The 12,569-nt window shown below is 37.6% G+C and overlaps 3 protein-coding genes across 4 annotated transcripts; all 3 read right to left on the bottom strand.

Annotated features, from left to right (window-relative positions):
• Positions 1 to 24: 24 nt before the first annotated feature.
• Positions 25 to 1,384, bottom strand: LOC105423561 (uncharacterized). The gene is made up of 3 exons (XM_089081152.1): positions 1,169 to 1,384; positions 532 to 824; positions 25 to 268 (listed from the first exon to the last, which is right to left on the bottom strand). The coding sequence occupies exons 1-3, from the start codon at positions 1,322 to 1,324 to the stop codon at positions 148 to 150; spliced, it is 570 nt and encodes a 189-aa protein (XP_088937278.1). The 5' UTR covers positions 1,325 to 1,384; the 3' UTR covers positions 25 to 147.
• A 2,111-nt stretch (positions 1,385 to 3,495) lies between these two features.
• On the bottom strand, positions 3,496 to 7,332 carry LOC105423562 (uncharacterized). Its single transcript, XM_011633340.3, has 5 exons — positions 7,130 to 7,332; positions 6,445 to 6,892; positions 5,654 to 6,225; positions 4,927 to 5,305; positions 3,496 to 4,459 (listed from the first exon to the last, which is right to left on the bottom strand). The coding sequence occupies exons 1-5, from the start codon at positions 7,233 to 7,235 to the stop codon at positions 4,099 to 4,101; spliced, it is 1,866 nt and encodes a 621-aa protein (XP_011631642.2). The 5' UTR covers positions 7,236 to 7,332; the 3' UTR covers positions 3,496 to 4,098.
• A 914-nt stretch (positions 7,333 to 8,246) lies between these two features.
• On the bottom strand, positions 8,247 to 10,658 carry LOC105423563 (ess-2 splicing factor homolog). Of its 2 annotated transcripts, none has more exons than XM_011633341.3 (3): positions 10,083 to 10,658; positions 8,796 to 9,960; positions 8,247 to 8,681 (listed from the first exon to the last, which is right to left on the bottom strand). In XM_011633341.3, the coding sequence occupies exons 1-3, from the start codon at positions 10,111 to 10,113 to the stop codon at positions 8,384 to 8,386; spliced, it is 1,494 nt and encodes a 497-aa protein (XP_011631643.2). In that variant the 5' UTR covers positions 10,114 to 10,658; the 3' UTR covers positions 8,247 to 8,383. The 2 variants fall into 2 exon arrangements, with proteins under 2 accessions (XP_011631643.2, XP_011631644.2); XM_011633342.3 differs by having other exon boundaries at positions 10,322 to 10,658.
• Positions 10,659 to 12,569: the final 1,911 nt, after the last annotated feature.

The following is a 12,569-nucleotide window of genomic DNA, read 5'->3' as shown; positions in this document are numbered from 1 at the left end:
GAGGGGAGTTATTAAAATTCAGAATTATATCTTTCTTACATCTTTTTATTTACTTTTTATTTAAGTCTATGTATATCCGAATTAATATATATATCCTATGCATTTCTCACAATTAATGAGAAACACTGCGTTACATAAGAAATAAATTTATGCCGTATCAGTCTTACAGCAGCTAGAAGATGGCAATTCACAGGCAGGAATTAAAACCTTGTCAATTTTACTAGTGAGACCTGTCAAGAGTTTCATAGATTGTGGCGTCGGTGTCGTTCTGAAAAACAAAAATACATGTTGTGTATGATGAAAGAAACATTTTTTGTGAACGTAATATTGTTATCGTGTAAGAAAATTTGTTATTAAAATAATTCAAAGAATCAACAGATAAATTCACTAAAATTACAAATTAATTACAATTATTAATTATTAATTACAAACTAAAATTACAAATTAATTGCGATGGATTGCATAATCTATGAATATACTTTCTAAGTGTTCTTTAAAATAAAACGAAGCAAATATTCGTAGAATACTTACGAAATTGGTGAAGGTGGCACTTGAAAATCGAAATCGTATCTCGTTGTAATTGGCACGGATGGAGGTGGTAGAGTCTGAATGTTGTAAGCGTAAGATTTTCCTCGAAGAGGATCCGACGTGACTATTTCCAAGGGTTCAGGAACTTGAGGTATTTGTATGGAAACTGGATATTCCGTTTGCGGTTGATAAGGAAGGGAAGGTTCAGTAGGGATTATTCGGTAATTTAATTTCAATGGTTGATAAACACACGGCGGTGTAGGTAAAACGAGTTCTGTCACGGGCTTTATAGGTTCCTGTAAATTTTATAATGCTAATATTTATACATTGAAAAAAAGTTTATTGGGAATGATACTCATATTATTCGTAATATATATAAGTGAAAATTTGGTGTGTATACACACACACACACACACACACACCCACACACACACACACACACACACACACAACATAATATATTTGTATGAAAAAGATGTCTGTGTACGTGATTGTTGTACGTGAAAATAATTCTTGAAAAATAATTCTTGATTATATTAAAAAAATGTATCATTTGATAATATACCTTAGATAATATGTGTTCGATTTGAAAGAATTAATTGCTACACACAAAACAATAAGATACTAATATCGTGTATACCTCAATTGTAACAGGCAAATAACGCGGTGGATGACATGGCTGGCCGTATGTAACTATCTTAGCTCCATTATACGGCAGTTTGAAGCCATAAGAAGATTTCGAATGGAAACAGATGGCAAGAATAATAAAAAATTGCAATTTGACTACTGCCGCCATTGTAGCACAGAGATTTTCAAAACCTAAACTGGTCCTTAGCACATCGCGCTCTTGATATAGAAGTGGTTTTGTTCAAGACAAATTCACGAAATATTTCCTGTTTAGGTGTAAGAACAGATAAACTCCCAACAATGACAATTTAATAAACTCTCGTTATTACGTGTCTCGTGAGACCGACAAGTTTGATTACTAAGTAGACCAGGCACGTATTTTCCTCGATGCGTGTCCATGCGGTATATTCCTCGTTTCCGGTGTCATGCAGATTATCAAATCATATTGTTTGTTAGGCAATAAGTCATCAAGGATGAAAGATGAACATTATGTATGCTAATTCATTAATACATTAATATGCGTTATGAATTAATAAGTATAAGCTAATTTAATATATACAGATTCATAAAATCTGTTTATTTGAATTCTCTTCCAAACCCTTTAAACAGAACTGAGTAGAGAGAGAGAGAGAGATAGAGAGAGAGAGAGAGAGAGAGAGAGAGAGAGAGAGAGAGAATAAAGTATTTTTATCAATTAGAATGCACATAGTATAATCATAAAATATATTATATGATCAAACGTAATATGACCTATAAAAATGGTTACTGTTAGTTAAATCTAAAACGCTAAGATATTTTATATTATTGTAATGTTTCACAACAATTACTCACAGTTAAGACAAAATCTTGCAGAACTATATAATAAAAGAAAAAAAAGGACAAGGACAAAGAAAAAGAATAAAAGGAAAAAACAAGCAAAGAATGAACTTACTTACGCAACATTATGCATAACTTTTTGTTAAAAATTTACTATCATCCATCATAATATGTTAAAAATTATAATATTATGTGTAATTATAATTTTGCACATAACACAAGTAAGAAAGAAAGAAATAATGTTCTAGTTGTTAGAATAAGAACACTTAGGATTATAATTTTCTTTTTTCTTACTCATGATTACATTTCAATTGTCGATTTTCAAAAACTTAGATCTTTGTGACTCAAACTTTCAAACTAAGAAATATTTGAAATCACATTAAAATTGCATTTATTTGCATTAAGTTGAATTTATAGAAAAGTGTTGGAGCTTTAAATAGCATAATCTTCTCTCATTTTCTCCTTCCTTTTTCTCTGATTACATTTTCCACTTTGTCTCTTCTTGATTTCCGCAATTTGAAATTTTGAATTTTTGAAATTGTTTTTTTTTGTAAATCCTGAAAAATTCTTGAAATTTTAAATAATGTAATTTCCCCTCACCTCATAATGTTTCTCTAATATGTCGATTTTTGTGAATTTAAATTTTTGTACGTTTGTGTCCAAAATTGTAAATCTTGCAATTCTCTTAGAATTCTCTATAGTTATACAATCTCTATAGTTATACGTATACAAAAATATAGATGCCGAGGAATGTTTATAAAAAAGCACTGAAATCAGCACTGAAGTCAGCACTGAAATTTCAAAAGAAAGAACGTTCTTGTGAACGTATCTTGTAAGAATATGTCTTTTCCCTCCTTTCTCTTTTTCTCTCAAACATACTTTTATATATAAACAGAAAGAGGAATATTTAAAGCTAATAATAAACAGGAAACAGAAATTGTTCCTGTGAATCCTTGTACTATATTTAATATACCTATCAGATGTCGATATATATAATATCAATTTACAATATCATTAAGCGATACATATATGTCCGTTTCGTCACTCACGTAATAAATTAATATCTCATTAATATCTCATTCACTCGCAGTCGTAGTTTCGCAGTTCGCCTGGCTGCTTGTATTATAATTTATACCATACGTATGTAAATGAAATAAATCAATCTAATGCATACGCATATCGTAAATTTCACGTGCTCGCGAAAGAAAGAAAAGAAAAAGGGAAGACGTCTCGACGAGACGACTTCCCTCGAAGAGAAGCGCTTCGAGAAGCGCTCGTAGAGCATCTTTAAATAGCATCCCTATGCGAGAGAGGTTTGTTCTCTCTCTTTCCGAGATACATTATGTTTCCTTTGCGGCGATCATCGTGCATCACCATGTGTTGCTTCCTTTTTCTCGGCTGGAACACTTTATGACGTGCTGACGGTCGTGTTTTGGTCGGGAAAGTTGAAGGAAGATCATAAATCTTGTGCGTGCATATAGTGCGTAGACTATAGACACACGGTATCATTTGATCCTTGACAAATCGCTTGGATGAATCTTTATTATCGCAAAGATAAAGATATTACACTGTAAACATCGTTTGTTATTATAAGTAAAAAATTGTTCTTACAAATACATATTTAGTCTTGTGTATTAATATTAATAATAATATAATAAAATAGCGTTAAAAATAATAAAAAATTGAACGACAATTAAATCGAAGCTCAAATATGTTAGAAGCTCAAACGGCAAACGGTCTGTGAAATCAATTTTTCAAATTGATAATTGTTTGTAAAAAATGAAATCTCGCGAATCAGAAAAGAAACAACTTAGGAATGTGTGATCGGGAATCATATAATAAAATCAACGATTTGACTGTCGCACGAGTGCTTTATTATCTTAATAATAATAATAATAATAATAATAATAATAATAATAATAATAATAATAATAATAATAACAACAATAACAACAACATCACAAAGACACAAGACTAGAATCTCCTCGAGACTAGGACTAGCGTAATAATAGTGTAATATTCGAGGAAGTCTTGTCCAGAATGTCTTGTTTGCCAAACAATCAAGATTAATCTCTCGATAGTCGAAAATGGTCGTCAACGAATCCTTTCCACGCATCTCGCAAAGGATCACACGGCGGCACCACACGGGGGACCATACTTCCGGGCGGCGCTTTTCAACCTGGCGAATATCCCAGAAGTTGAATCGTCGCTATCGTCCTCCTCGTCACTAATTTCATCGTCCGCGTAGTGACGGATGTACAATTTGGAACTCTCGGCGTCATCCTCTCCGACGGCTCCCCCTTCGTTTTCCACGAGTTCTCGATCGATCACGACGCTGCCAGGAACGTAATCGGGGACTGGTGGTCCCATCGGACCGCATTCCGCTCCGGTATCGTCTTCCGCGTTCAACACGCCAATGGGACCCGCCGATAAAGGCCTTCCCGATCTTCCTGGCAGTGCTGCATTTATTGGCGCATATCCTAAGTCTCTAAAACCAATTATTCATCCAGACACATAAATATCTTGCAAGCAATCAATATCTTGCTCAATATCTTAGACTAAATAATTATATATAAATAAATATAATACTGTAAATAATTATAATACTCGGCCACTCTAGTTAGCGATATGAAACATTTCTTTAAATGATAAACGTTTGAATTTTGAGTTTAATTGTAAGTTTAAGTTTCAGTTGTAAGTTTCATCTCATTTCTTTGTAATATACAAATGTAGTTTCGAAAAAGCATCACCCGAGAATTTTTTTTTTATACTATTACGAATATTTTATTAAGGTCATTGAAGATACGCGATATCTGTGTTGCGCGAGAAAAGAGTAATTTTAAATTACGACGAGATAACACATGGATGAAGCCCAATAGTCTCGAGCACGTGTATATAATCGAGAACCTCGAAGAAGATGCCGATTACTCTTACGCCAAATGTCTTTGAATTTACCCATATGTGATAAAGCTTTCTTGCTGTTGCTCGGCAATCTCCTCTTGATTTATCCTCTCGCGCTCGATAGCCTCGAGCTCCGCCAACTTGGCTTCCTCGTGCTCGTCATAAACACCGACGGTGATGGGAACCGGTGACACTGGCTTCAATTCCACCACGGGTTTATCGAGAATCTGAAGTTTTTCCTCGGGTACATTCGACACCGTTTTGCTAGGTGTTGATTCAGTCGGCACGGTTCTGTGACCGAACGCTAGTTTATCCTCCGGCACGAACGCTCGTTTGTTGTAATACACGGTGCGCGGGAAGAGATTTTTGTACGCCAAGGTGAGTGAGACCGGATCCGCTGGTAAACGAGGATACGAATAGTCCTCCGGAAACTCTGAAATTCCGAATATTAAGAATAAACAAATTTTGATTTTGCAGTCTTCAAAATCAAATCTACTCTACTTATCATACTTATCATACGCGCGCGTAATCCATAATTTGCAATCGGCTCGATATCCGTATCAACGAATTAAGCTGAACGCGAGTGCGATCGCTTCGTTAGAACATAGATACGATGTGAAAAATTCGGGTCGTAACGATTGCCGCTGGATTAAATAGCATCTTAAGTAGCATTTTATGTCTCATGTCTCGATAGAGAAAGATGGAAAAGGATGTAATGTGGCGGAAAAGCGAGATACCAATACTTGGAGCGAGATACGAAGGAAGATGGAGACACACGTACCTGGATCGTCGCCAAAATCGTTAATAGATTCGCAATTGGATCTGTGGCTTGCTCCCGATCCTTGAATCATCTCGACGTTGCTCGAAGTTGCGAAACCGTTTCCGTATATTCCACCAAAGCCGCTCGTTCTAGAGGCCAACTGTCCAACACTGCTCGCGCCAGCACCCGCGTACGATCCCGCGTATCCCGTGAGGCCACCGTATCCGGTCGAGTCTGCGCTAGAACCCGCGTATGACCTGTATCCTCCGAAAGTACCATATCGAGCCGCACTGTTGGAGCCGGAAGTATATCCACCAAAAGTACTCGTGCTACCAGATAGACTTCCGCTGCTTAATCCACCCGACAGTCCATACCGACCAGACACAGCGCCGGTATTGCCATATGCAGTCGCTAAGCCAAGCTCTCGCAATCCTGCATCGTCGATCTGTCCATTGAGTATTTTGACGCAAACCTCATAAGGGATGGGAGGGGCGCACTTGATTTTGCCGGGGTACGCGGGTGTCACTTTGGTGGTCACCTGGAGTTTGCCGCTACGCGGGGTTGGGTAGCACAAATCACCGATCGGTTGGAAACTGTCGAACGACGAACGATCGGTTGAATATCAGTATTTCAAAATTCCGGAACGCATGTCGTATCACACGTGCGATTTTCACGCAGACATAAATCGACACGTAGCGTGTCGAACATAGTGTTCGCGTATGTGACGCGATTAATATTATTAAACGCGAGTGACATTACATTAAATATAATGAATAATCGAATTAAATAAAGGAATCTGCGGTATGAAATACCTGGGCACGACTTTTCCGTCGATGTTAGAGGACAGGAGATCGCGAACCTCCAGAGATTCGGAAGTCGATTTCTTTCCACTGCACCCGCAATTGGAAGCAACTCTGCCCGAGACGGAATGGAAAGGTGAGTAAACGCTACTTCCCCCGATCAGTCCTCCAAGAAGTCCGATAGAAGAGGAAGAACTTGAAGAGCTAGAGCTACTGCTGGTACTGCTGCTGCTGCTGCTGCTGCTGCTGCTGCTGTATGTGCCGCTAGAATAAGGTTTATATGTGGGGAAAGATGTCACGCTTCCGGCATGCCACCGATCCGTTCCCACATTGGACAGTCTTCCGACCGCTTCACGCGCTACTGCAGCTTCGTTGATCGCTTCTGGCGACGCATAAAACAATGGTTTTTGTACTTTTGCTGCTTTCACCACTATCTCCCCGCATTTGCACGCGTTAATGCCTGAGAACAAATACAAAATGACATAAAGCAAAAAAACAGACGATAATAAATTTAGCGGAATAAATTTAGCATTAAAATAAATTTAGCAGAATAATTTTATAAAAATATCAAACCTTTAGCCTCGAGAATTTTAAAGCATTCGGAATAAAAGAAAGTTGTAACGCGTTGTAATTAAAAACGAGATGATAAAAATAAAGATGATAAGTCTGATACGCGCGGAATATAAAGTCCACGTACCTGGGCCTAAATTCCCGCATGCCTGTTCTAGCTTGCGTGCCTGGACGATACACGAAGTCGCTATCGTCAGGAGCGAGATAATTCCTAGGATCAAAGAGGACCTCATATCTGTCTCTGAGAATAATACTCTCTCTCTTTCTCTCTCTCTCTCTCTCTCTCTCTCTCTCTCTCTCTCTCTCTCTCTCTCTCTCTCTCTCTCTCTCTCTCTCTCTCTCTCTCTCTCTCTCTCCTTCTTCTCCTCTTCTTCTTTCTGATGTTCTTTCTGATTTATATAAAAGCCGCCAAGCTCTTTAGCGAACAATGAACAATTTCGCAATCGATCAACAATGACTGTTTGGACGATGCTTGGGTATGCTTGGGAATACTTCCTGTTGCAACGTTTACGCGATGAATTTATTATGATTTTACTCTCACTTCCTCAATACGCACATCCCAATCAACTTTGTAAAAAGCCGAGTTTTATAGCTTCGTGATGAGAGATATCATAATCAATCGTTTTGTTGTGAAGGAAATGGTTCGTCTGGTTGACTTTATCTGATTTCCGTATTTATAACGATAAACGAAACGGAGATCCGCCAGGATGAAAGAATACATACAAGCTTCCATGAATGATGAAAGAATCGGTCAAGGTCATTAATTATCCGGTCACATTCTTTTTCGTGACGATTAACATCGTATTAAATTTTAAGCAAAAAATGTCGCAAAATGCGCCAAAATATGTATATATGTATATTACACAACGCGCGCGCGCACATATGCGGATAAATAATATTATAAATTGAATTGAATATGCAAAACAATAAAACATACGTTTTCTTGTTAAAAAGATATTTAGAAAATTGATAGCTTTGTGTACGTGTATCGCGCGTATGAATACTCTTAGATCTCGTTACGGCGTACCGAAATTCTTTTTCTTCGAGAAATCTATTTCAAGGAAAAAGATGCAATGGCAAAATGCAATCGCCCGTAAATCGGGAAAAGATCAATAAAGAGATTCGATAAAGCACAAGAAAAGAATTAAAAATCTTAAACATATTATATAAAAAAAAAAAAAAATAAAATATAATTAATAAATAAATTAATAAATAAATATAATTAATCATTCACACATATCATATATAATGTACGTCTCTTTTATATAGATATATTTGTTATACTATACATTATTGTAATTATATACATATATCGTTTGATTTCTACACACGAGAAGCATTTTAAGCATTTCACATATATGATTTTCTGATACAAATATTCTCATTTGTTGAAAAAATCCGACGCTCGTTGCCGCTGTGGAGGTAGATTGAGTAAATTATCAGTGAGCACAGGTCCTTGTATCCGCGTGGCATTAATCGCCAATTTCTGCGAAATGACTTCTTCAGCCGATGTGATCGTGCGTGGCGTGCCAGATGTTCTGATGCCTACAGATGGAGTTCTGGATGATGGTGTTCGTCGAGGAGAGGGTGTACCCGATATCCGGAGTTTCTGAGTCGCTAACCTTCTTGCTGCGGGGGACATAGTGCTCAGACGATCTATAGTCGACCTTGGCGATGGACTGGAAAGAACAGTTTTTTATAACGTGTGTATTATGCGCGCGCGTTTATTATATCATAACGTTTATTCCGTTCGCCAATACATATTCATTATGAAATATTGATTTATCACTTACGTGGCTAACGACTTTCTGGCTGCTTCTAAGGCCTTATTTTTTCGGTCTCTATGTCTCTCGCCAGCCTTCTCAGCCAACTGTAATGCTAGCTGCTCTCTTTTTGGTGGTTCCGCTATTCTGAAGGAGGGGCCCTGACTTGTCCTCAGCAATGGAGTGTCACCACCATCCAATCGAAAGGGTGTCCCTTCGATCTGACCCCACGTCATCAATGGACTTTCGCATTCCCCCGGCCTCGGGCTTGGCGTTGTCACAAAACTAAAACCATTTACTCGTGGCGTCGCAGTTCTGACAACTTCTTTGCCATCCACACCAATCTTGCCGTCATTAGCTCTGGACTGCGATTTGGCCAATTCATTAATAGTATCTTTGTTTTGTTGTTCGTTGAATGGGTTTGTCCTCAATCTTGTATTTTCATGCATTACAGTTTGTTTCCTCTTAGCTAATTCTATTTTTTCCTCTGCCGTAAGTTCCACTCCATCGGGAATATACATAATATAATTTTTATTCTTGTAAGCCCAACTATCCACTTGTTTTGGTCTGATATTTGATCCTTGAACAGCTGGGATGTCAGTTGTGGATCCATCGATAGCGAGCCATCCTTTCGATTTCTCCTCGGCCTCATAAAGCCAGGCATACTTGAGTTTGCGTTTACTTTCAGCCTCAACCATCATTTCTTCAAAACTGGCGTTATCTTCGCTCGTATGAGTGCTCAAATAATCATCTAGACCGGTTTTACTTTCAGTCTTATCATTTCTTGTTATAGACTCGATGGATGTTTTTTGTGATGACGTCTCAGAAATAGACCCTACGTCATTGTCTGATTCAGTTTTGCGCAATGGAGTTTCAAAAGTAGCTGGACTAATCGGTCTTTCAGTGACAGGTCGACCGGAGCTATATTTTGCGTACAGCTCTCTCATTCTATTAGTATCATTCTGCTCTAAAGCATCCAGATATTGATTCTGTGCTTGTAGCTTTTCCAAATGTGGAAAAAAATCCCTTTGAATAATTTCGCTCATTTTTTCAATATATGTATCCTCATCTAAGATCTTTGGTTGGGCATTTTTGCTCCTCTTAGCGGATCCAATAGGTTTCTTAAATATAGCCACATCCTTGATGTTTTTGACAGCTTCAAGAGCTTTCGAGCCAGGGCTGTCTGCAATGGAATCTGAAAAAAAAATAAAATTCAAATGAGCATCTAAACGGAGAAATGAAAAAATTTGTTGCTTGAGAATTGTCCATCTCACGTGTGAAAGAAAGAGGATGAGTTATGTCTATATTAATACTCACTACTATTCATTTTAACATATATACACTGCATACAATTTTTGAAATTGAGGTTATGTAACAAAATTCTCGCTCGATATCACTGTAAGTTTGCATATGTGTGTATGTACGACATTTACAAACATAAAAAAAATATTATTTTACTACAATCTCTTTTCATAACGCGATCTTGCGCATATCGTATCACATAACATTTCTTTTCACATGGGGATACTTTCTGTGTATATTTGAAAATTATTTACACTCTGCCATCGTATACCAGCTATGCTGTCATATGCCACATATCCAGCACGTGAGATGAGCTTTCTATTAATTGCACATTCGAGCAATATTCATTGCTCAATTTTCTCTTTCTCCTTTTCAATCCTCAATCAGAAGCACATCCCGTTTGAAAAGTGTCAAATGAGTCACAATCATGAGAAAGAGATGCGACGCGTAAGTGTCGGTCCACAATAGGTGATTTAAGCTTTAAGAAGTAAGAAATTGAACCAATTATAATCGAATATGAAAAGAATGAAAAGAATAATCGACTATGATTGGTCAATTTCTTAAAGACTTAAAGATTAAATACTTATTGTGGACCGACACTAATATAATGCAATCAGCCGTAATGTAACAACATTGTACGGATGTAGATGTATCGGTATGCGATATTATCGACATACAATAAATATGATACCTGGCGTAACGTGGCGTTACATGGCGATACGTGATGCCATCTCGTATCGATAGGTTGATTTATACGCGATGTTAGGTGAATAAAAAATCGATACTTGGAAATAGTAAAAAATTCCAAACGTGCTTTATGCTTAGAGAAAAGTAGAAATAAACGATGCAAAAAACATTTTGGGTCGATGCACATAAAATGATATATGACATAAAAAGTAAGAAAAAGCTTATTTTCTATAATTCATTCATCAATTCGCAACAAGGGCACGTTGAAGACGGAGATTATCTATTATCTACGCATAATTCAATCGATCATGTATATATGAAAGAAATGTATATACATGTGCGTGCGTGCGTGCGTGCATGTGCGTGTATTGAATCACGGTTCGTTCGTATAAGCAGGATGCATGTGGTGTAGATAGATTTAACGATTGCAATCACATTCCGAATTCCGTTTCGAGTAATAGATCGCTCGAGATAAGATAAGAAATTAGAATCGATTGATTTGTCGAAAGGGATTAAATGAATCGTAGAGCTTTGCCAGCTTCCGACAAATATACGGTCCTGAGTAGACCCGGATCTCTGACCACTAGTCGCCACGGACCACCCGTCGCTCGTCGCCCGTTGCCCGCCTTGCCCGTTGCCAATGATATTTTGGTGCAGCTGGGACAGAGGGATGTGGGATGTGGGGTAGGACACGCGCGCCTATGCGCTTCTCGTATTGCCGGCACGCTCGAGCCTCGAACTACCTCGAGGCTCGACCAAAGTGATCCAAGACCCCGAGGTGTTGGGAAGCCACGTTGACAGACATATGAGGATTCCAGCGGCGAGATAGGATATGCGTGCCGACTACGTCGCGACTGAAAACTTGAGAATATCGCTAAATTGCGCATCACCTACTTACTTTTCGTTTCCTCTTTTCTCCACGCGTTCCGCGCGGAGCCGTATGCGCGCGCTACGCGAAGAAGAAATATATTCGAAAGAAATTATTCTTATTTACGTATTAAATTTCATCGAAAACTACTACGTATGTAAAGGCAGCCGTAGCTGCTTTGTTACCGCAATACGATTGCGGCTGCTATCGCATATATGTATGTATCAACGTGAAAACAATTAAGTTTTTACTACTTGTCATTAGAAAATAATTCGACATAAAACATTGCGACATAAAACTTGTCACTTGGAAAGAATTCTTCTAGAGCGAAATTGGGTATCTCTATCCCCCCTAGCAACGCGACATTTCGTCGTTGCAACCAAATAATTTGTTACCGAAATTATTTTTGCAAAATACTTTTATAGCATATACATATATATATATATATATATATATATATATATATATATATATATATATTTCGCGTTACTATAAAGATTTCAAATCAAAATATCTAATAAGATAAAATTGAATGAGCTTCTACTTTACAAGGTGTCTTGCCTTTTGAGGGCAAAACTGTCGTTTCTAAGTCTGAATACACGTAATTCGCGATTTCAATAAACAAGTCAGAGCGAGATGAAATCTTTGAAAATAAGAATTGTTCACTCTCTCATTTCGGGCTGCATGTTATCAATCAATAATAACGCGAGAAGACGCACGATTTTGTTTTTCATAATCGTACGATCAAATATAGTACGATGAATGGAACAAAGCGCGTAAAGCGCGTGCTCTGCCAATATGAAAAATGTCCGACAATTTGTTTCTTCTTTCAATTTCGCCAATTCGTGAAACTTGTTTCGACTCGTTGTTTCGTATAATCGTTACGTTATGATATCGACATAAATCATGCACGATGATCACGTTTTTCAATCTCAGGAAAATCAAAA

The sequence above is a fragment of the Pogonomyrmex barbatus genome, unplaced genomic scaffold (genome assembly GCF_055798465.1).
Source record: "Pogonomyrmex barbatus isolate J1 unplaced genomic scaffold, ASM5579846v1 scaffold4, whole genome shotgun sequence".
Taxonomy (NCBI): domain Eukaryota; kingdom Metazoa; phylum Arthropoda; class Insecta; order Hymenoptera; family Formicidae; genus Pogonomyrmex; species Pogonomyrmex barbatus.
The sequence above is the reverse complement of the archived record's forward strand: the minus strand, read 5'-3'. Positions and strand labels throughout refer to the sequence as shown.

Excerpts from the sequence above, each read along its gene's own strand:
- LOC105423561 (XM_089081152.1), bottom strand. The coding sequence starts at position 1,324 with ATGGCGGCAGTAGTCAAATTGCAATTTTTTATTATTCTTGCCATCTGT. Across the intron at positions 825-1,168 it reads ATTTGCCTGTTACAATTGAG|GAACCTATAAAGCCCGTGAC; the intron begins GTATACACGATA and ends TAAAATTTACAG. Across the intron at positions 269-531 it reads GTGCCACCTTCACCAATTTC|AACGACACCGACGCCACAAT; the intron begins GTAAGTATTCTA and ends TTTGTTTTTCAG.
- LOC105423562 (XM_011633340.3), bottom strand. The coding sequence starts at position 7,235 with ATGAGGTCCTCTTTGATCCTAGGAATTATCTCGCTCCTGACGATAGCG. Across the intron at positions 6,226-6,444 it reads GACGGAAAAGTCGTGCCCAG|TTTCCAACCGATCGGTGATT; the intron begins GTATTTCATACC and ends GTCGTTCGACAG. Across the intron at positions 4,460-4,926 it reads GAAAGCTTTATCACATATGG|AGACTTAGGATATGCGCCAA; the intron begins GTAAATTCAAAG and ends AATTGGTTTTAG.
- LOC105423563 (XM_011633341.3), bottom strand. The coding sequence starts at position 10,113 with ATGCAGTGTATATATGTTAAAATGAATAGTA. Across the intron at positions 9,961-10,082 it reads ATATGTTAAAATGAATAGTA|ATTCCATTGCAGACAGCCCT; the intron begins GTGAGTATTAAT and ends TTTTTTTTTCAG. Across the intron at positions 8,682-8,795 it reads GCCAGAAAGTCGTTAGCCAC|TCCATCGCCAAGGTCGACTA; the intron begins GTAAGTGATAAA and ends TGTTCTTTCCAG.